The sequence below is a fragment of the Dipodomys merriami genome, unplaced genomic scaffold (assembly GCF_024711535.1).
Source record: "Dipodomys merriami isolate MVZ:Mamm:240054 unplaced genomic scaffold, mDipMer1.0.p SCAF_16, whole genome shotgun sequence".
NCBI lineage: Eukaryota > Metazoa > Chordata > Mammalia > Rodentia > Heteromyidae > Dipodomys > Dipodomys merriami.
Genome location: NW_027202937.1, coordinates 46,973 through 68,200, shown reverse-complemented (window position 1 = coordinate 68,200; position 21,228 = coordinate 46,973). Strand labels below are relative to the sequence as shown.

Genomic DNA, 21,228 nt, shown 5'->3' with positions numbered 1-21,228 from the left:
AGCTTCCAGTTGGGCAAAAGGCAGATTCCCCAATCTGGGGAAAACTGATTCCTATGGTTGCTTGTTGTGGGGGGGAAAAAGCAGCTTTAGGTATCTAGAGAATGGAACCAATAGGAGAGAACACTTACTCGTGTAAAAAAGAAGGGGGGGAAGCTTTAATTAATATATAGTTGTATCTCTAATATAGCCCTGGTGTTGCTAGCTCTATCTCTGTCTTCACAGTGAACTGTGTACAAATCCTCTTGGAAGAAATGAGTTCCCACCTCAGTCGGTACAGAAAAGCATGATAAAGGTTGGGGGAAAAATGGATAAAAATGTTGAAAGAACCTCCAGTTCCTTATTAGGCGAAGATACAATATTTATTCCTTGTCTCCTGGGATAAATCTCTTCTAGCTATTGTCCTCCGAGTTCTCAGTGCTGATGCTTAATTTTCAAAACTTCTATATTACCAAGGGACCTACGACATCAGCGAAAGAAATACTCAGCAAGTACAAAATCTGTTCCAGGGAGCTGCTTTTGTGCAGAGGGAAAATTTTGTTCCTACAGGTTTTTAAGTGGGGATGAGATAAGGAGTTATCTGATCTGGGCAAAACCATTACAATTTAGCTCTCTATCTATAGCACATTTTTTTTCTGCCTTAAAACATTTTTCTTTTTTTTTTTTTTTTGGAAAATACAAGAAGTTTGGGATTTTTTTTTTTGTTTCCCTCCCGATTCTTTTTTTGGAGGGGGAAATTGCATCGTTAGCTTTTGGAGGAATCCAACATGTCAGCTACCTTTCCGGGACTAGTCCACGATGCTGAGGTATTATTACTTTTTTTTTGGAGTGCGCGCGCGTGTGTGTGAGTGTCTGTGTGTGTGTCTGTGTGTGTCTGTCTGTGTGTGTGTGTCTGTGTGTGTGGCGGTGGTGGTGGTGGTGGCGGCGGCGGCGGCGGCGGGCGGTGGCAGCGTCTCTAATCTATATTGGACCGTTACGTTTAATTATAATCTGGCTTTCAGGGAGAAGTTAAGGCAGGGAAGGGGAGGAAGTTGTCCTGGCATCTGTCGCCCAGCAAGGGCGACTCTCCGCCAGCCACGTTAGGACACTTCTTTTGCCATCATGAGGAAGAAAATAGAACCGTGGTAATGGGGTTGGGGAGGGGGAGAGGAAGAGATAAAGACAGGAAAGGCAGAGAAAGGGGGCTGCTGCTGCTGGGGGGGGCGGTAGGTGGACAAGGGGGGGTGGGGAAACGCACCCCCTTTTGGAATGGGCTTTTTACACGTGTATAAGGGAAGGCAGGGAAGGACAGGTCGATCTGCCTCTTCCTCCCCCCCAGACGGCAAAGCCAACGATCTGGCGGAGGCCAGGGTTCTGGTTTCGTAAAGACCCTGCACACGCGCGCGCGTGGACGCACTCTGGGCGCCTGGGGCCCTCTCCGCCCGCCTCGGCGTGGTCACGCGTGGGGAGGGGGGTTTCCGTGGTCGGCAGCCCGGCCGGACGCGCGGGGCTGGACCGCGTGGACGACTCCTGGGTTGCTCTGCTTCGCGGTGGCACCCGATGCCCGGCTCCCCGCACGACTGGGGCAGGGAGCTCTGTGTGTGTGTGTGTGTGCGCGCGTGTGCGCGCGCGTGTGCGTGTGTGTGCGCGCGTGTGTGTGATGTCGCCTGCACCTATATAGGGTGAGGGACTTTTTTTTTCTCCCCCGCGCTCGGCTCGCTCCTGCGGGGAGGACCGGGCCGCGCCCCGCTGCGCGCCTGGCGGGGCCTGGCGGAGGCTGGCTGGGACCGCGCTCAGCCCCGGCGGCGGGGCGCGCGCGGGGCAGGGAGGGGGCGGCATACCCAAAGACCAAAAGACCCCCCAAAAAAGAGCCCCGACACAATCCCCAAACACGCGCGCCCCGCTCCGGGAGAGGGGCGCCCCAAAATCCACACTATGACAAACCTCAAGTTTTTCTGCTCTGCCTTTTCCCCCTCTTCCCTGCAGATACGTCACGACGGATCAAACGGCTACCGTCTGATGCAGCTCGGCTGTCTGGAATCCGTCGCCAACTCCACCGTCGCCTACTCCTCCTCCTCTCCGCTCACCTACTCCACCACCGGCACCGAGTTCGCGGCCCCCTACTTCTCCACCAACCACCAGTACACCCCGCTGCACCACCAGTCCTTCCACTACGAGTTCCAGCACAGCCACCCGGCCGTCACCCCCGACGCCTACTCCCTCAACCCGCTGCACCCCTCCCAGCAGTACTACCAGCAGCTCCACCACGGGGAGCCCGCCGACTTCATCAACCTGCACAATGCCCGCGCCCTCAAGTCCTCCTGCCTGGACGAGCAGCCGCGGCGCGAGCTGGGCTGCCTGGACGCGTACCGCCGCCACGACCTGTCCCTCATGAGCCACGGCTCCCAGTATGGAATGCACCCCGACCACCAGAGACTCGTGCCCGGGCCTAGCCTGGGCCTGGCCGCCGCGGGGGCCGACGACCTGCAGGTAAATTGGCAGCCAGGACCTTCCCTGCGCCCGCCCTCCCTCCTCCCTCCCCTCCCCGCCGGCCTCTCTCCCCCCTGGACCGCGCGCTCCCTCTCTCTCCCTCTCTCCCTCTCTCCCTCTCTCCCTCTCTCTCTCTCTCTCTCTCTCTCTCTCTCTCTCTCTCTCTCTCCTCTCTCTCTCTCTCTCTCTCTCTCTCTCTCTCTCTCTCTCTCTCTCTCTCTCTCTCACACACACACACACACACACACACATTGCTTGAGAGAAGTGATCAAAACCACCAAGGGAAGAGTAAATTGCCTATTCTATTCTCTCTCTCTTTGAATCCGGGCATTTCACCTAGGAGGGCCCCTCGCCAGGGCCCCCACCTCTGTCCACCCACCACAGAAGGCCTCTGTGAATCCAGTGTTACCCTCCCCCCCAGTGTGGGGTGGGGGTGTGAGCACTGAGTGAGACCCAGTAAGTCCACGGCCCATCTCACCCTCAGTCTCCAGACTGGTCCCGGGCCTGTGTGTGCCAGACTGACTGGGCATCCGTGGGTCTGTCTGTCTGGGGAATCTTAGTGTGAAGCTGTTCTCAGAAAACAGTTGGAGCCCTGAGGCTGAACAAAAGTTTCACCAAACCCCCAAGACCGCTGTGTGAAAAGTGGGGAACAGCAAACAAGAGCCCCCAAAACTCAACCCCAGTGTAAGAATCGTAACACTGCATATGGCCTGCCAGGAACTGAGTCCAGTCCTCTGTGGCCTGGTGTGTGTCCGCGTGTGTGCTCCTCAGTGCACAGTCCATCTGTGTGTGATTGTGCATAAGATCCAACTCTTTATACAGACGGAAACCAGGAAGTAAAGGAAGTAAGAGAACAGGAACAGAAGGGGAAGGGAGGGAGGACGAAGCAAAGGAAGAAAACAGGAAGGAAGGAAGGAAGGAAGGAAGGAAGGAAGGAAGGAAGGAAGGAAGGAAGGAAGGAAGGAAGGTAGGAGAGGGAAGGAAGGAAGGTACTTTAGAAGCTGACGAGGAATTCAGGAATCTATTTCCTGAACGCATTTTTGTATCTTCTTTGCTACCAAGCAGCTGTAATTCTGCACTCTCATTGTTTTAGGTGCGTATTAAACACATAGGCTCACAACTATCTCGAGTAACAGTCTAGAAGAGTAAAACGGGTGGTTTCTTTTGGCAGAAAGTGCCGGTCTGGCGGAGGAGCCCTCCTTCCTGGCTCCACGCAAAGCTGTCCAGTTTCTCCCCCCGTTCGCGAGGAGGGGGCTGGCCCCGGAGCTCGCCTTGGAGACGGGAGAGACCCCTTGTTGCGCACAGAAAATCTCCCCCCCTTACTTACCTCGGGGCAAGGAATGGTTTTTAAACGACAGCGAAAGCTCTTCCACTCCTCACAGTTCTGAGACTGGGGCACTGGGAGAGACGCTGCCCTCTGTAAAGTTTGACTTTCTACACGTAGAGTCACAAAATAATTGTATTCGCTTAGGACATTTTTCACAAGAATCCTTTCTGTCTGGGGGAGTAGGGGGAATCTGCCATTCACTGCTTAGTTCAACTAAAACCTATTTACTCTTTTTAACAGCCACGTCTGCTGCTGATTTTTTTTTGTATCTGTACAAATTTTTTTTCTGTGCGAGGCACAAAGCCGGGCATTTTTTCAAAAGAGGGGATTAGGACATTTGCAACCACCAGACAAAGAGAATCCTGTGCAAATGCACACCGTAGTTTATCCAATTTTCGACTTAGTGCCATTCAACTGGTCATTTATGCAATGTCATCCGACCAAACAACATGTTTTACTTATGAGGGGGGAAAGTTTGTTAAGCAAAGAGAGCAAGATTTGTTTCTTCCTGAAAAATAAACATCTTAACTCGCGCAGCAAAACAATGGGAAGGAAAGTGTCCATACCCTCCAAGAGCTCCAGAGTCCTTGCCTGTTTACATTTCTGGTGGTTTAAAGTATTTTCTACAGCCTTTCTCTTCCGTATTTACTTATTCTCTCTTTTCCTTTTATTACTCCTACTAAGGCAAAAAGAAAATCACTCCCCCTCAGACCGGGAACACTCCGAGATACTAGATGAAACACAATAGGATGTGTGATGTATAATGTATCTATGTGTGTCGATAGGGACATCACATCGATACATGTGTGCTCCTATCTGGTATCTGTGAATGTTATGAAGGAAGCTGGTCTAGCTGGCAACTTGTTTTCTCCCACTCTCCCAGACTTTCAGTGGCAGAATGGAAAAGGGAAAGTGTCCTGGCTACATTTGAGACGAGAACCCAGGGAGAAAACCCCCAGTCTCTTTTCTTTTATTTCTTCCTTTTTAAAACATTCATCAGCATATGCCTCATTTCAAATGCAACAAATGTAAATATACTTTTCCCTGCACAGAATTTTAAGTGAAAGTCCAATGGTTTGCAGGGCAGTCCAAGTCTGCCTAACAGATGCAAACTCTGTGGAGGCTTCAGTTCCATCTTTGAGTCCCCTAAAAAGATTTGCTATGGCCGACAAAGAAAACTGTCACACCTTTTCCCATCACCGCTTTAATTTATGCTCAGTCCCCAAGTTTTTTTTTTCCATATTGATTTGATAATCACTTTAAGGCAGAACATTTAAAATAAGAAAGAGCTGGTGAGTAGGTTGAAAGGAGGGTCTTACAGGCCAGCCGCAATATGGTGATGTGGGAGGTATCGGGGAGCTGGGGCTGTAAAGGTTGTTTTGTAAAGTGGGTTTTTATTATGCACCGACTCTCTCCGCATTTACTTAACTCTTCACGGGCTGTTGGCTAGGTTAACACCCTTCAAGGCCTCTTTCATGTCCAATACCTCGTTTGTTTGTAAAGGAAAATGAGCCTTTAACACATTTTGATTTAGGAAAGAGAGGGAGAAAGAGGAAAACAAAGACAGAGAGAAATTTTTAATTTTTCTTAACCAAAAATCAGCCAAGTTCTTCCATTCCTCCAGCTCCAATGATCACTCCATCCACTAGAGCCCTGAGGTCTACAGTGGGTGAAGTCTACAGTGGGTGATGCCCTCTCTAAGGCCCACTTTGGATGGTTCTGTAGGATGGTTCTACATTTGGCATGCTATAGAAGCCTTATAATGGGCTCCATCTAAGTCCTCTGTCTGAAATGGCTCCTCAGCCCCCAAGACACCCACAACCCCAGACTTGACACTTGAGGTGTCATTTTCTCCACCCAGAAAGTGCTTGACTGTACGCCATCTGCACCTAGTGTATGGGCCTGGATAAAGACTCAAAGGGCCTCCCGTTCTCTTGTGCCAAGATAAAAGGCTTCCAGGCACTTTGAAGTGTAATATTGCATGGTGATGTCAAATGCATGCCTTAAGATTTATGCGACTTTGAGGTGGTGGTTTTCTTGCAAATCTGTTTTCCTAAAATTGCATTTGCTGGCCAGCTTACCCTTACCTCGATGGTTGCTTTTAAGGGTCTCCTGAGACAGGGCTGGGGAAGGGCTACTTGGAAATGCTTTCCCAGCCTGGTCATACTTAGCCTGATGGAGTGGTTTTGTTTCTTTTTCTTTTGTTAAGGGCTCTGTAGAAGCTCAGTGCGGGCTCCTTCTCAATGGCCAAGGTGGAGTGATAAGGAGAGGTAAGCGGGAACATTTTTGACTACAAACATCCTTGTCTTATCTGTTGTTCTGTTTTGGCGATCTGCCGGTGGTCCTGGTAAACATCGAGTATCTACATCTGTTTATTAAGAAAACCATTGCTTCAGTCAAAATGTCCAGGCCTCTACCGCAGGCCCAGGTGCATGAACAAAAGCTTCCCTTCTTCCGGCAAGACCAGGACTCTGGGCGAACACCGGAAATCTGGTGCTAGGAGTTCTCCCCCTGCCCCTCCATGGACCGTGGCACAAGCAAAGTTAGAAGGGAGGAAATTAAACAAAACAAAACTGAAAAAAAGATGGAATGGAAAAACCTTCACACCCCTCCTCCAATCACCAATACCGCATCTTGGAGCAGAATTTGGGGTCTCTTCTAGGCCCCTAATGTGCCAGCCAACGCCTGAGTGTTTGAGGTGCTGGTGTTTGCTCAAGGCTTTGGGAGATTCTGTGTGAAAGGCTAGATCTGCTGAGGCTGGAGGGGAGGCTAATGAAACACGAATATCACTGCGGCCTTATTTTTCCAAGTGTCCTGTACATGTCTTTCCTTCGGGGAGGGAGGGGGAGGTAGTGTTAAGTGTACTGGAGAAAGCTTTCTTCTTCCCATCTGTTGGGGAACATCTGAATCCATAGCTACCCACAGAACTGGAAGGTTGCAGGGGGGAGGGGAGGCGAGAGAGGACGGAGCTGTTGTTCTCAGTTCAGTTCACTGAAGGGGGTTGCATTTGAGATGTTCCTTTATGACAAAAGGTTTTGAACTATGACTTTCACAGGGCCTCAAGGCAATACAGATTTCGCTAGCTCCCCCTGCTTAACTGTACTCAGAGCCTCTGAAGTTTATTTTCCTAGCAGGCTGGGTAACCCGAGGAGCAGACAAGGAGAGAGGGACCAGCTGTTACCCCAACTTCATACGAATTAATAAGCTATGGCCTGTTCACCAAGACTAATTCCTGCCCCTGCCCCACTGCTGTCTTTAGGAACCAAACCACGAAGGCTGCATCCTTTCTGATGGTACCAAGTAAATACCCCTCCTCTCCTCTCCATTTGTGTCAAAGCTACTTGGATGGTTTGCCCCTCTCTCTCTCTCTCTCTCTCTCTCTCTCTCTCTCTCTCTCTCTCTCTCTCTCTCAGAGAGAAGCAAGCTGGAAGATAGCAATGGATTCTTTTCTGTTTAAACTGAAAATTTCACAACCAGATACCCAATAGGAGCTTTTCAATTCAACAAGAAATAGAACAAAGGGTGCTTTCCTTTTGGAAATAGGCTGTTGTGTTGTTCCTGGAATTTACTTTAAATTTTAAAGAGTTGTTCAGCTCTATAGTTGTACTTTTCAGGGGTTTAAAAATGACTTCATACATATATATATATCTTCACTGATATTGCTCCATGCAGATTTTTTTTTTAATATGAACAATTCTACATTTGCCAGCTAGGCCAGGAGCGAGTTTGCAGCCACATGTAAAGTGTTAGGAAATAGGCCCAAGACGACTGAATGTTAAAATTAAATACGCGCACTGTTGGGCAGGTAAGGAAGTACCCGGGCCGGGTAAAAGCAGAGGTGGGAGTCTTGGCTCCTGGCGCCCGGGCGCCCGCGTGGTGCTGAAGGACAGCTCCTCTCATTCCATCCAGAAGCCGGCTCCCGTGCTCGCCTGCGCTCCTGCAGTTTGGTTTTGTATTTGGTATTTGCTAGAGCCTCGTCCTCTCCAATGCTTGAACCCTGTGTGTGGTAGATGCCAGGGGGTGGGAATTCGAAGCCTAGGGCGGGAACCCGAGGACTCAGTTGTGAAATTAGTTAAATGTACAGGGAGAGACATGCGAACACCCTCACATCTCTTTCCATCCTTCCAAGGGGCAAAGCAATGACAAAGAAATCGGGGTCCCTTAGATGACGCCCTTTATTGTTCTTGTTAAACTTGGCCCCTGTTCCTCCTGTCTATGAAAAGTCTTGTCTTCACGTCCTGTCTTGCTATTTCAAGCCAAGCATTGATTATACGAGAGAGCGCGGCAGTTCTGAAGGTGCAGCAGGTTTGTGTTTCTGTTCTTCGGTTAGCTGGGAAGAAGTCATTCCAGGCTCTGCTGCTAAGGATGGCATTTCCGGAAAGAAAGGCCAAGTCGAGTTCCGGAGCCAAGGATCTGTCTCCTTGCGTCTGCAGTTACCTTGTGTTGAGGATCATGGGCGCAGGCTGCCTAGGAAATGCTGCTCTAATGGGGAACACATTGTGCCCTGGCTTCTCCATTTTTGCCGACACACTTCGAAAGCTACTTCTTTCTTGTGTCCGGATTGTGCACGGGACTAATAATCAATAGCTTGGATCACCTCTGCTCATAAAAATTCAGGAGCCTAAGTCCCGCGCCGGTCTATGCTAGGCTTGCTCACAGAAACCTCTGTCATCCGAAGTGGAGCAGGGGTCTGGCCAGGGCTTTCTCCACACAGAACGGGATTTCTTGCAAAGCATTGCTTTTCTATGAATAATTTTGCTATTTTTGCCCAAACAATTCTTGGACACTTGTACATTGCTAATCAAACCCAGAATTTAGGATGGCAAGAAAAATAGTTTTCGCTTCCCTCAAGACCCTCCCTCCAATATATTTTTTTCTGGAGGAAAAGCACAGAGGCATGTGGTTCTGACTGGAGCTGGGTGTGGCGCGTGTTGTCTTGGTTTGCGGTGGGTGGAAGGGTGAGACTTGAACAGTTATTCTTTAAATTTGGCCACTTGGATGCCTTAAAATCCACCTGCCATTTTTCAGAGTCACTTTATGTCAACTACGTAGTGTTTGTTTGTTTGTTTTGTCTGGAAAGGAGGCCCGATAGTCCAAAGATGCTGAGTGAGAGAAGGCACAGGCGAAGTAATTACCACCTAGATAAAATATTTGTTACCTCCGTGGTGAGGTTGAGCTGCTCCCGTGCTGGCTCGCTTGCTCGCTCGCTCTCAGTTAATGGTGTGCGTGGTTTTGCCCCAGCCCCCGCCACTCCAACCATCAGAACCAATAATCTTTACTCTACCCTGTGCTTGCCTATCGATAGCTTCTTTAGCCTCGGGCGTCGGCTTTGATATGTTAATATTTCTGAGTAGCAAATTCTGCAGAGATCATATTAATGTTGTTCGTACAGAGAGGAGCTTTGCCTTCCTTGAGTATTCAGATACGGGGGTTTCAAAAGGCATCTCTTGAAGAAATGAGGCTTCTATTTACAGGAGTCGTCTATGTTTTTAATCATTAAAAAGAAAAAGAAAGAAAACCCATTCTCCCTCCCACCCCCTGAACCTTCTGGGCCTCCCCGACGGCCCCCTCCCCTTTGAGAGACGCCAGTCCCTTTCATTTCCCGCTCTCCATATTTAATACTAAGAGCAATATTGACAAGGACCACGATGATGAGCTTAATAAGGCAGGGGCTCGGGTGGCGGTGTCAGGGTAGGGGTTCAAGTAGGTAGGAGGCTGTGGTCTTCAGATGGAGCTGGAGTAGAGACCCAGTCATTTCACAGAGCTGGTGGAAAGTGACATTTTGGCCCCGTCTTCTTTTGTGAAATTGGAATGGCACTCTTAAAAAAAAAAAAAAGAAAGAAAAGCAAAGAAGAAGAGTTGGGGGGCTGGATTAAAAAGAAGAGGAATGGGGAAGGGCCCTTGTTTCCCTTTGTGATCGGCCAGCCCAGCAGCCCGGGGCTAATTTCAGAAGCTTAAATACTGCCGTCGCCCCTGGGCCACGCGGGGGCCGAGAGCGACCTGGCCTCCGGCGCGCAGGGCACTTTCGGATCGCCCGTGGCTACACCAAATACAAACTACTTTGAATCAAAACATTTGGGGGGGGGGGATTAATATGAGTTGAACCCTGTGCGTTTTTCAGCGGGCTAGAGTTTGTCAGATCGCTTAAAGGTGACTGGTGCTTGAAGGTGGAGGCGTTTACAAACACTGTCCGATCGGATTTAATTTTTTCCAATGCTTCTCGGGACGCAGCCTGGGCTCCATCACCTCCCCCGCCACTCCCACCTCTGGGGCGTGTGGTAGAGCTGACCCCCTCTTCCTTCTTGCCACTCTCTCCCAGGGTGTCAGCGGCCTGGGCAGGAGACCCAGCCTGCGCTGGCCCCGCTGGGGTCCTGCAAACGCCTTGGGCGGCCACGTGCGGTGCAGGAGCAGACCTGGCTTTCTTCAACAGCTTCTGGAAGGGGTGACATGGGCTGGACAAGGCCTTCTTCTTCCCTCTCCTTTGTCAGCACCTAAGTCATCTCTTTAGCTCTCTCCTTCTTGGGTGAACACAGAGCCAACGGATTGGCCTGAGACTGCAGGGTTGAGATCCAGGCTCTTTCCTCACAGGAAGTCTGAACTGGGCCCGGTGGGATCTGGAGGCATCCTTTGTTGAACGCTGGTGCTGGTCGGAAGGCAGGTGGGTGGGTGGGTGGGTGGGTGTGCTTTCTCACGGCCTCCGCCCCTCCTCCCCCAGGTCCTTACTTTGAAAATTGCCAGAGCCCTGAGCTCAGTCTGCTTCACCATCCCTCCCCACACGCCCTGACCCGTCCAGCCCTAGGGCCCTGCACGGGGCTGAGCCCCTGCCTTTTGTTCTGCTAAGGATCAGCTTGGGCAGGGGCAGGAACTCCCGCTTCCCAGTAACACCTTTAGTAGTCTTGTCTCCTTCCTCCAACTGCAACACACACCAGGCACAGCGGATACCTCATCAAAGGCTCACTTGGTGGCAACGAAGTCCCCTCCTCCTTTCCTGTTTGATTGCAATTAATATTTGCTGCCGTGAGGGGGTGGAGGGGTGGGGATGGCGGGAGGAGGTGGAGGGAGTTCAGGAGGGGGAAAGATCCCAGGGTAAGCGTTCCTGGAAGCCCCGCCCCAGCATTCCTCACCAAAGGGCAGCCTCAGAACAAACAGAGGCCGGAAAACCCTTCTAATCGCTTACACATTTTTAATGTGTCAGGAAAAGGAAAAAAAAAAAGAGCGATCACTGGAGATGAAGAAGGAAAGAGAAAATCCCTGCCGTTGGTATTTCTTTCATTTGCATTGTAAACATCTGTTTGGCTGTGAGGGGAACAGAACACTTATTTTGCTCCTAAGATTTGGTCTAATTGTGTCAATAGCAACAGGGGAGACAAGTGAAAGGGATGGAGGTGTGACTTCAACGCCGGGGCCTGGAAGTACCCCGCATCTGCAGGGGGGCTTGGGGGTCCCCTCCCTGCTTACACACTCTAGGTGTGGGGAAGGGGAAGGGGGGGGTGAGAAGCTGCCCAGGCCCAGCCTGTGGCTCACAGCAGCCTTGGGGAAGGGGTGTGTGACAGCGTGCGCGTCCTGTGACCTGGTAGCCGCTCCAGACGAGGCCTGTGCGGAGACTCTTGTTGGGCATGTGGAAGCATCCAGTTTCCCTGCACAGCACCCCTCCATGGGGGGGGGAGACCAACAGAGGCCTAAAGAACTACAACCCAACCCAAGGAAGTGTGGTGTGCTGCTCTATCAAGCTCTTCCTTATAGCCCAGTACATCCCTCCACCTCTCCCCACACCCCACTGCCCACAGACACAGGGGCAGAGGCCTGGGCTCGCTGTAAGAGGGATGCAGCCTCCATCTACTTCATGTTGTGCAAACAAGGTCCAAGGGCTAGAGGATCTGGTACTCTGTGTGTGTGTGTGTGTGTGTGTGTGTGTGTGTGTGTGTGTGTGTGTGTGTGTGTGTTTATTGTATATTCTGTTCCTGGTTTCTTCAGCCCAGCGTATTTAGCTAGCTTCTTACTTGGCTTTGGCAAGCTCCTTCATTTTTTTATTTTTTTGTCTAAAAACCATATCCTAGACAATTGGCTTAGAGTCAATATTTCCACAGTGTTGCTGTGTCTACTGGATAGAGTTTGCATGTGACAGGAAATGGAAAAGTGGTGTCTCACATTTTCAGATGTTAAAAAAATACATCTTGACAGAGCTGGGTGCCAGTGGCTCAGGCCTATAATTCCAGCTACAGAGGAGGCTGAGTGACAAGAATCAGAGTTCAAAGTCAGCCCAGGCAGGAAAGTCCATGAGACTCTTAGTTCCAATTGACTTCCAAAAAGCTCCGAGTGGGGCTGGGAAGGTGGCTCAGTGGTAGAGTGCTTGCCTTACATGCAGGAGACCCTGGGTTCGATTCCTGAGCACCACATAAGCAGAAAAAGCCGAAAGTGGCGATGTGGCTCAAGTGGTAGAGTGCTAGCCTTGAGCTGAAGAGCTGAGGGACAGGGCCCAGGCCCAGAGTTCAGGCCCCACCTGACCAAATAAAAAAAGCTCCAGGTGAAGCAGTGGCTAAAATGGCAGAGCACCAAGCTTGAGCAAAATGCGTTAAAGGACAGCATCCAAGCCCTGAGGTCAAGGCCCATTACTAGAAAACAGGGATGGGGGAAAACTGACTTTGGAAAATTGTTTCTGTGCACTATGAATGGAAAAACAAAAGAGCTGATTTTAAGACAAGATTCTGTATGAACACCATGATTCTAGCACCAAAGATGTCCCTGAGTGGGCTGAAACCGCTGTGCATCACACACCTGTAGTGCATCACACACCTGTAGTGAGGGCCAAGGTGCATAAATGTGCACCACCCCACAGGCACCCTGAAGTTGGGCATTCCTGCTTTGCACTGCTGGGTGAGGTCCATGCATACATGGCCATCCATCCTTGAGAGCTCATTATGTCCATCTATCAACCAGTTCCCTTTAGACAACTCCTGCCCCTTACTATCTCCATGACAAAATGCAAAACTCTATTATTTTTCCCCTACCTTTCCTAAAATTTGAAACCCCCAAGAAGAAAGATATCAGATTCCCCAAGTTGCTGTAAACTCTACAAGTTGCCAAATCTTTAGCCAGAACGAAAAAGCTCCCCAAGGCTGCAGCCATGCCAAGTATCAAAGCAAAAGAAATTCCCTTTAAAGATGCTGCGACATAAAAAAATAAAAGACTCCAGAGTGGATGGCTAATACTGAATACAAAATAAATCCTTCAGGCAATTTGTGTGTGCATAACACATACTCTTAATATGCAGCCTGTGTAACTTACCTACCACATGCCCGTGTGTGCGCGCGCGCTGAAGTCCCAACCTGGGTATAAGAAGAGAGACTCAGTCCGGGGAGTTAACAGATGGTAAGGTAGTAGATTCTGTCCCTCTCAGGAACTAAGCTTCCAGCATGGACTTTACTTCAACAGAAGCAAATGGAGGAGAATTTGATTTAACTTCTTTTTTTTTTAAGATGACTATCCACATTTCCTAATTAATTAGTTTTATTTTTATTTTGTATGGTTGTGATAAAGGGGATGTGCAGAGGGTTTACAGTTACTTAAGTCAGGTAATAAGTACGTTTCTTTCTGGACAATGTCAGTCCTCCCCTCTCTCTCTTCCAGTTCCTGCCCCCTGGTCTCTACCCCTTAATTAAATGTTTTAATCCACTGGAGATTAGGACAGACCTAAAACTGTGCCCTTTGTATTGAGAGCAGGCAGGAAAACCATCCATACCTAGGCTCAATCATAGTCAAACTCGTCCCAGTTCAGTGAGATTCCTTTTTCTCTGTTATGGGCTGGCTAGTGTACAGAGAAATGGAAGTATACAGATATAAAATTGTTTAGGACTCGTAGTAAGTATGGGAAGGGGCTCCTGTTAGGAGAGGGCTGTGTACATGTTGGATTTGGCCAGTGATTTCCGTTCTTGTTGTTTGATATTTTTTTCTTCAGTCTGACCTAAATCCTAATGCGATCTTGGTCAAGATTCTTGGAGTATTACATTAAAGCTTAGATCCCCTGATCCCTAACTTGCTTTCCAGTTTGCCTGAAATTTTGAAAAGTGGCTTTAGTTTTTCTTTTTCTTTTTCATGCGCTTTATACCCATGAGAGCAAGATGAAAATATTAGTGAAGGTGAATGGTAGCCACTGGTCTGGGAATCTCAAAAAAAAAAAAAAAAAAAAAAGGAATAGTAATTGTATGGCCGTCATTATCTTCACCATCGTTGTGGTTTAAACTTCTCTAGGAACGCAAAGAGGAGGCGTGCCAGTGAGTTTATGCTTGGAGCATATGTTGTTTGTGGTGGTGTTGGGCTTTAGTTTAAAAAACTGAGATATAAGCTGGGTGCCAGTGGCTCACACCTGTAATCCTAGCTACTCACGACACCGAGATCTGAACATTGCGGTTCAAAGTCAGCCTGGGCAGAAGTCTGTGAGACTGCTAGAAAACTGGAAGTGGCGCTGCGGTTCAAAGTGGTAGAGCCCTAGCCTTGAACAAAAGGAGCTCAAGGACAGTGCCTAGGCCCTGAGTTCAAGACCCATGACTGACCAACACAAAAACAAACACAAAAAACTGAGATATAACTTTCTCAACTTAAAACTTAGGGCAGATTTGTAGGAATCGGGCACAGGGGTTTTATCTAAGTGTACAAGAATTGACTTCCAGCCCTGGAGTCTGTCTTGACATTCCGGCTGTCTAGCCTCTGTCTAGTTTTGGCAAGGCGGGCAGGGTTTCTGACAACCCAGCACTCTAAGGGAGACAGCCACCGTTCTTGGCACTGGGGGGAACCCTAGGGACTGCAGAAGAGCTAAGGGGACCTCCAACAGCACAATGATGGCAGCATTAGAAAAGTAGGGTGAGATTAGCTTGCTCTCTCCTTGCCCCCCAAGCCAGGGTCTTTTTCCTTTTGAGGTGCCTAGAACGTAGTTGAATCTGACTGCTAGAGCCAATGATGTAACAGTTCCTCTGTGCTGCTTAGTTAAAAGAAAATGCAAAAAGGTTGCCTCTTAGCTGGGCGTGGAGGCAAGGGATGAGTCTGGTCCAGTGTTTCTTGAACTTGAATGGTGTATATCCCACCTTCCGATCTTGTAACCATGTAGATTCTGACTCCTAAAGTCTGAGATTGGATGCGGGATGCCCTGCTTCACCGCCTCCTTGCTCAGAATGCCAATGGCCAATGGTATGTTTCTGGCAAAGGCATGCAAACCACGGATGCTTGCCCATTTTCTTTTCTCTCCACCCACTTTTTCCCCCTTTAACCTGCCCATAACTCAAGTAAGAAGCTGCTATCTCAGAAAAATTCAAGCTTTGAGCTTGAATTTGCCAGTAAGCTTTTAAAATTCTGCCCTCAAATGACTCCAGGTGTGAAGAAGGCATCTTATACCCACAATTCATGTAGCCAAGATCATACATTTTTTATTGGTTCAGTGTTTTTGCAAGTGAGCAGCAGGAAATGTGTATTTGGTGATCATCAATGAACTCTCAAATCTACTTCAGACAGATTGGGGAGTGATCTGTTTCCTTTTTTCTTCCTTCCTTCCTTCCTTCCTTCCTTCCTTCCTTGTTCCTTTTTTCTTTCTTTCCTTTCTTTTCTTTGTGCTGGTACTGGGGCTTGAACTCACTCAGGACTTTGCACTTTGATCTGGATTTTTTACTCAAGGCTGGTGTTCTACCACTTGGATTACAGCTCCACTTTTTGGCCTTTTTCTGGTCATTGGAGATGAGTCCTATGGACTTTTCCACCCGGGCTGGCTTTGAACCATGATCTTCAGATCTCAACCTCTTGAGTAGCTAGGATGACAGACATGAGCCACCAATCAACACCCAGCTGATCTATGTTTTCTTGAAGAAACGTGAAGCTGTCTTTCCTTGAAGGATCTGTGAATAAATATTACCTACTTTGGGGAGAGGGTTATCTTTTGGAGTTGGTGTTTTAATCAACTGAAGTATTTCTTGATGTCATAGTGCCAAATCCAACTCTAGTGAGCTAGCCTATGTTCCGTAAGATGGTGATTTCTTTCCCCTCACATTTCAGCTGTGCACTCACAGCCATTTTCTTCTGTGTGATCCGGGGTAGACAGACTCTTGATGGGTGTTCAGAAGGCGTCTTCAGAGCAGTGATCAGAGACTGTGAGGACAATGTGTTGTGCACCAGTCACCTTCTAGTCCCCTGTCTCCTGTGGCCTTGTGATCCTCCCTGCCACTCACTCCCACTAATGTGTTCTTCTTCTTTCCTTCCAAGGTGGCACTTGTGTGGTCAATCCCACGGACTTGTTTTGCTCGGTTCCTGGCCGTTTGTCCCTGCTCAGTTCGACGTCCAAATACAAGGTGACCATCGCGGAGGTGAAGAGACGCCTCTCTCCCCCAGAGTGCCTCAACGCTTCGCTCCTGGGAGGCATTTTGCGAAGGTGAGACGAAGCCATGGCCTACTGTCTGTGTCTCCCCCCACACCCGCTCCCTCGTCCGGCCTGGCCTGCCCGCGTGGCCAAGGGTTCTCGTGACTTACCTTACTGCGGGAACTTCACGTCGTCCTTTCTTTTGAATTTGTTTCTGGACAGAGCAAAATCCAAGAACGGAGGCCGCTGCCTGAGGGAGAAGCTGGATCGCCTGGGCTTGAACCTGCCGGCTGGAAGACGGAAAGCTGCCAACGTCACCCTGCTCACCTCCTTGGTGGAAGGTAGGCTTGCGGTACTGCAGAGCCCGTGGGGGGGGGGGCCGCTGGCGGTGGGGGGGGGTGCTGATGGTTCTCTCCTTCTGCTGAGACCTTTAAGTGAGATAATGAACAGTGATGGTAAATCCCATGGTTGACGTGAGTGCAGATGACTGGGTAGAGCTTCATTTTAAGACTTAGAGAGCTCTTGGTGATCACAGAGAAGACGAGGAAAGCATCCCCTAACTTACAGCAACACAATCGGACTGAACTATTGCCATTCTTAATTGTGATTTTAGCGTTTACACAGGCCTGACTTAACTCATTATAATTCAGCACAACATGACCCACATGATAAATAATCTTTATGAGGAGTTCATAGGAATCTAGGTGAGATACTGGACCTGGAATAGCATTTTGTTAATCCTGGTAGACGTTCTAAAAGCATAGTGAGGGGCTGGGAAGGTGACTCAGTGGTAGAGTGCTTGCCTTGCATGCATGAGGCCCTGGATTCGATTCCTCAGCACCACATAAGCAGAAAAAGCCAGAAGTGGCACTGTGGCTCAAGTGGTAGAACACTTGCCTTGAGCTGAAGAGCTGAGGGACAGTGCCCAGGCCCAGAGTTCAGGCCCCACAACCAGAAATAAATAAATAAATAAATAGATAAATAGATAAATAAATAAATGCATAGTGAAGTTCACTATGAGAGGATAAGCTTTATGAAAGCATCATCTGAGTCAGAGAGAGGCTAAGGATCCCTAGGAGAAGAGAGGAAAGAGGTAGAAGTAAATTCCTAGAAGTTTTTTTTTTTTCTGAATTACATTTTCTCCTTTGTGTGTTCTATAATGACTAAATTTTACCCATTCCCAAGCCATCTTCTTCTAAAGAGAAGCATTTTTAGACATTTTAAAAGAAAAATCTATAGGGTAGAACTTTCCAACATCAAAGCAATATTCTTCTATCATCCAAAATGCTATTCATGTTTAATATATAAATCACAAGGACCTTTTATGCCGAGCTCCATCTAGACATACCGATGACACACCTTGCATCAGCTAATTGTCTATGTGTCATGTAGGAATGAATTGGTAAAACAACAAACAAGCAAAACAGTCATCTTGACATTTTCCCATATTACCCCTACATAGCATTGCCTGATGCCCATGAAGAATGACCATGTTCTTAGACAGAGCAGGTGGCAATCACGAGGCTGAGACAGAAACACGGGATGTCAGAGGGATGGAGATGGAATCAGAACAGCAGCACCATTGTGAATTTTCACATAAGGGATTAAAGGTCTCTGCAACAACTCCAAAACCTGGCAAAACTCTAACGTATGAAACACTCGTCGCAAGCAGGGTGAGAACGAGTATGTCCTAGATCGGGTACTGTGTTTGCTGGTGAGGAGTGCTGAGCTTAGTAGAAGAGTTGACTCCTCATTCACTCCTGTGGGCTGGAGGAAGGCTAAAATAAGTACTGAAAAAAAAAAAACCCTCAACTAATGGGTTGATTCTGAATTCCTACTTCTTTGAAATAAAATTATGTTTTTCTTTATAAAAATTAAAACTAACACTTGTTAAGCTATACTAGTGGGCATTCATGAATCTTGTGCATGGCAGGATTCTGAAGCCTGGCTGTACAGAGGAGCCAGCGGAGAGGGGTTACTAAGATGCCCCCAGGCTCCAGTTCCATGCCCGTTGAAGTTCAGTCTGGAGGTGTGACTCACATGCTTGTTCCGTGGCTTCCTTCCCACTACCCAGGATAGATTGGGAGGTGGGGGCTCTCATGGGGCTTGAACTCTTGAAACTAGGCACTGTCCCTCAGCTCTGCAGCTCAAGGCTAGCACTCAACTACTTGAGCCATGGTGCCACTTCTGGTTTTCTGGTGGTTAACTGGAAATAAGAGTCTCATGGACTTTCCTGCCTGGAACAGCGACCCTTAGATCTCAGCCACCAGGTGTGAACCACCAGCTCCCAGATACCTAGGGTAGATTAACTGTGACTTCTCATGGAATTTCTAAGTGGTGTGAAAATTTAAAACCTCAAGGATTCCCTGTGCGCCCAAGTCTGCGAAGGTGCTGTCCAGGGCACGGCAAAGAGCCAAGGGCATTCATGGCTCCTCTCATCACAGTGAGCAGTAGGGATGGAGCACTGAGATGTCCGAGGCAGACAATCAATCTCCTTCCCGCCCTCTTCACCCCTCTCCTTCCCTCCCCTCTGCTGCCCCCCTCGCCTCCCCTCTCCTCTCCAACTCTTTTTATCTCCTCTCCTCTTTTCCTCTCCTCTCTCCACTCCTTCCCATTCTTTCTCAATTCCCCCCCTCTCCTGTATTATTTCCAAATACCGTGTATGATTCCCAATCCTTTTCAGTTTAAATGTTTTTTAAAACAAATTCTGACTCTTTTACAGCTCCAAAAGTATAAATTCCCCTAAGTAGAGATCTTCAAATTGCTTGATTTTAGGCATTTTTTCCCTACTTTATCCTTCCGTGTAGGACTATGCTATTTCCTGCGAATGCCTGCTAATTAAAAGTCTTTATTTTTGTATGTATTATCTAACTCAGTTTTGTATGTGAAGTGGCACAACAGCTAATACTGATACTGATGTTGAATAATTTGTATATATTCAAAATAATAAATGCATATGTCTATCTATCACCAGTTGTGCCACTTATAAGATCTATTAGCCCTTGCTTTAGTACTTTCTCCTCTTCATACAAGAATAATATTACCTTCTAAATAGCATCAGATTTCAGATTTTTAACCCGGATTAGCTTCATTCTTCCTGATTTATGGGCCAAGAGCATATATCTGTATATTAGGAATAGGTCACAAGGTTAAAGGATGTTTGCATCTGCAATTTTCATACATTATTGGCAGATTATTCTCAATCGTTGTCACAATTTTATAATCTTCTCAGCAATAGGCTTAAGAAGCCATGACAAGATAGCATTGTCCTCTAGTCTGAGTAGGTAGCAATATATTTCTTTTCTATTTTTGCTAAGATGATGAGATGTAAAACAAATTTCTTCTTATAAAGGATGAATGTATTCTGAGATTCTTCTGTGATTTGTGCCTGTGTTTACTTTGTGTTTGTGGGGTAATATTTCAGTTTCTGTTCATTCATATGGGTTCACTCTGCATGAAGATGACAGGCTGTTTTCTCTGAGTATTCATCCTCCTCACTCTGGGCTTTTATTTGTCCTCTGTTTGCTCTTACGGGAATTTGTTGTTTGTGCGGCCTTTACCAGGCAGGCAGAACTGTTTTAAAAAGTTGGCGTCATTGTTATTTCGCAGATAACTTTGCAGCTTTCGGTTTTTATTATAATACCATAAAAGGCTTGTGTACTTTCAAGATTATAAAAAGCCAGTCCATGCTGTCTTTCAGTTACCTTGTGAGTATTATTTTTTTAATGCTCACTTCTCTGCTCCATCTGGAATTTGTTTTGTTGTTGGCTGTATGGTATGGATCCAATTTTGCTTTTACCCATATGGCCACCCACTTGTCCCAGCACCTTGTACTGATAATGCATCGTCTCTCTAAGAGGTTGGAAAGCAAGCTCCAGTGTACTTGGCATCCTCCAATAGAATCGTAGATTTTTCAATGGTGAATGTCTTTGTTTCCCTGATAATCCCCCTCCTCCTCCTTCTCCCCCTCCTCCTCTTCCTCCTTCTCTTCCTCCTCCCATGTTTCCTTATGTCACTGTCTCAAAAAGAATGCACATGGCGTGCAAGGACCTAGCTAGACAGATGCTCCCAACCTGTAGTGAATGTCTTCCTTCTGGACCAATCACAGAATCCTTAGATACAGTCATTTACTCTTCACCATGAATTTCAACCATGGTTGAGAACATTAATTCTGGAGTTTTCAAAAACTGGTCATCCCTAATGCCAGAGATTAACTGATATGGGAGGGATCTAGACTTCTTCAATTAAGCAAAGTCTCCAGTTATAGGTTAGCAAGGGGTTAGTAACTTTACCTTCAAGTGTGGTCTAGTTAATCAAAGGCTACACCAACAGAGTAACACATTCATGTTTGTGCGTGGTTTTAATATGTGCTTTTCTAGGGAGTTTCTTTTGCACTTGTTTTTGCATTATAAATCTTGGGAGAACTCCTCAGCAGACTATTTTAATCAACCAATAAAGAATAATAAATAATAGATCATGTATTTTCCTTTAAAGTAAGCTTATATGAACTGAGACGCTATGTCAGTGGCAGTGTGTGGAATGAGAACAAAGCTATGACTTGAGAACACAGAATGCTGAGTTTGAACAAAACCATGATTAGCTGAGGGAGACGCCCTGCCCTGCTCCCAGCAGTGTGAGATGTCATGTCACGCTGCCTTCCTGTCCCAATTGCTCTAAAACTAAGGTATATTAACTCTGTTCTTCAGCTCTAAGTTTTAGTGCAGTTTTATATTACAACACAATATACTTAACACAAGCTCCAAGTTTGAAACTACAGTCAAAATTTGCAAATAGATTCTTCTTGGAAAAAAAAAGTTCTATAGGTTTGAATCTACTACACACAGAGATAAGACTGAAACTGTAGCTATATGAGTGGAACTTAAGACATATAAACCATTTTTTAAAATTTAATGACATGAAAGTGCTTGCTTGGGCAGCTGATCTCCTCATAGTGGAGAACACAGAGAAGATTTGCATGGTTCCTACACAAAGATGACGCACAAATTTGTGAAGTGTTCTGTAATTTTACGTTGTAGTAAAAATAGAATGACCTTTGACCTTAGAATACTAAGTTCATCCCAAATTAGTCTTGCTGGTA

The 21,228-nt window shown here is 47.4% G+C and overlaps 1 protein-coding gene and 1 non-coding gene across 3 annotated transcripts in view; both read left to right on the top strand.

Moving 5' to 3' along the window:
* The first annotated feature begins 764 nt into the window (after positions 1–764).
* Positions 765–21,228, top strand: part of Tfap2d (transcription factor AP-2 delta) — a 42,199-nt gene continuing 21,735 nt past the window's right edge. The window contains exons 1-5 of one of the 2 annotated variants that reach the window (XM_070023332.1): positions 765–803; positions 1,963–2,466; positions 6,003–6,063; positions 16,037–16,202; positions 16,353–16,471. In XM_070023332.1, coding sequence (XP_069879433.1) covers positions 765–803; positions 1,963–2,466; positions 6,003–6,063; positions 16,037–16,202; positions 16,353–16,471 — 889 coding nt within the window. Of the gene's footprint in view, positions 804–1,911; positions 2,467–6,002; positions 6,064–16,036; positions 16,203–16,352; positions 16,472–21,228 lie in introns of those variants that run through there. The other variant, XM_070023331.1, reaches the window with a different exon arrangement.
* Positions 21,056–21,157, top strand: LOC138828528 (U6 spliceosomal RNA). The gene has a single exon (XR_011372279.1). It is a non-coding gene; the product is annotated as a U6 spliceosomal RNA (small nuclear RNA).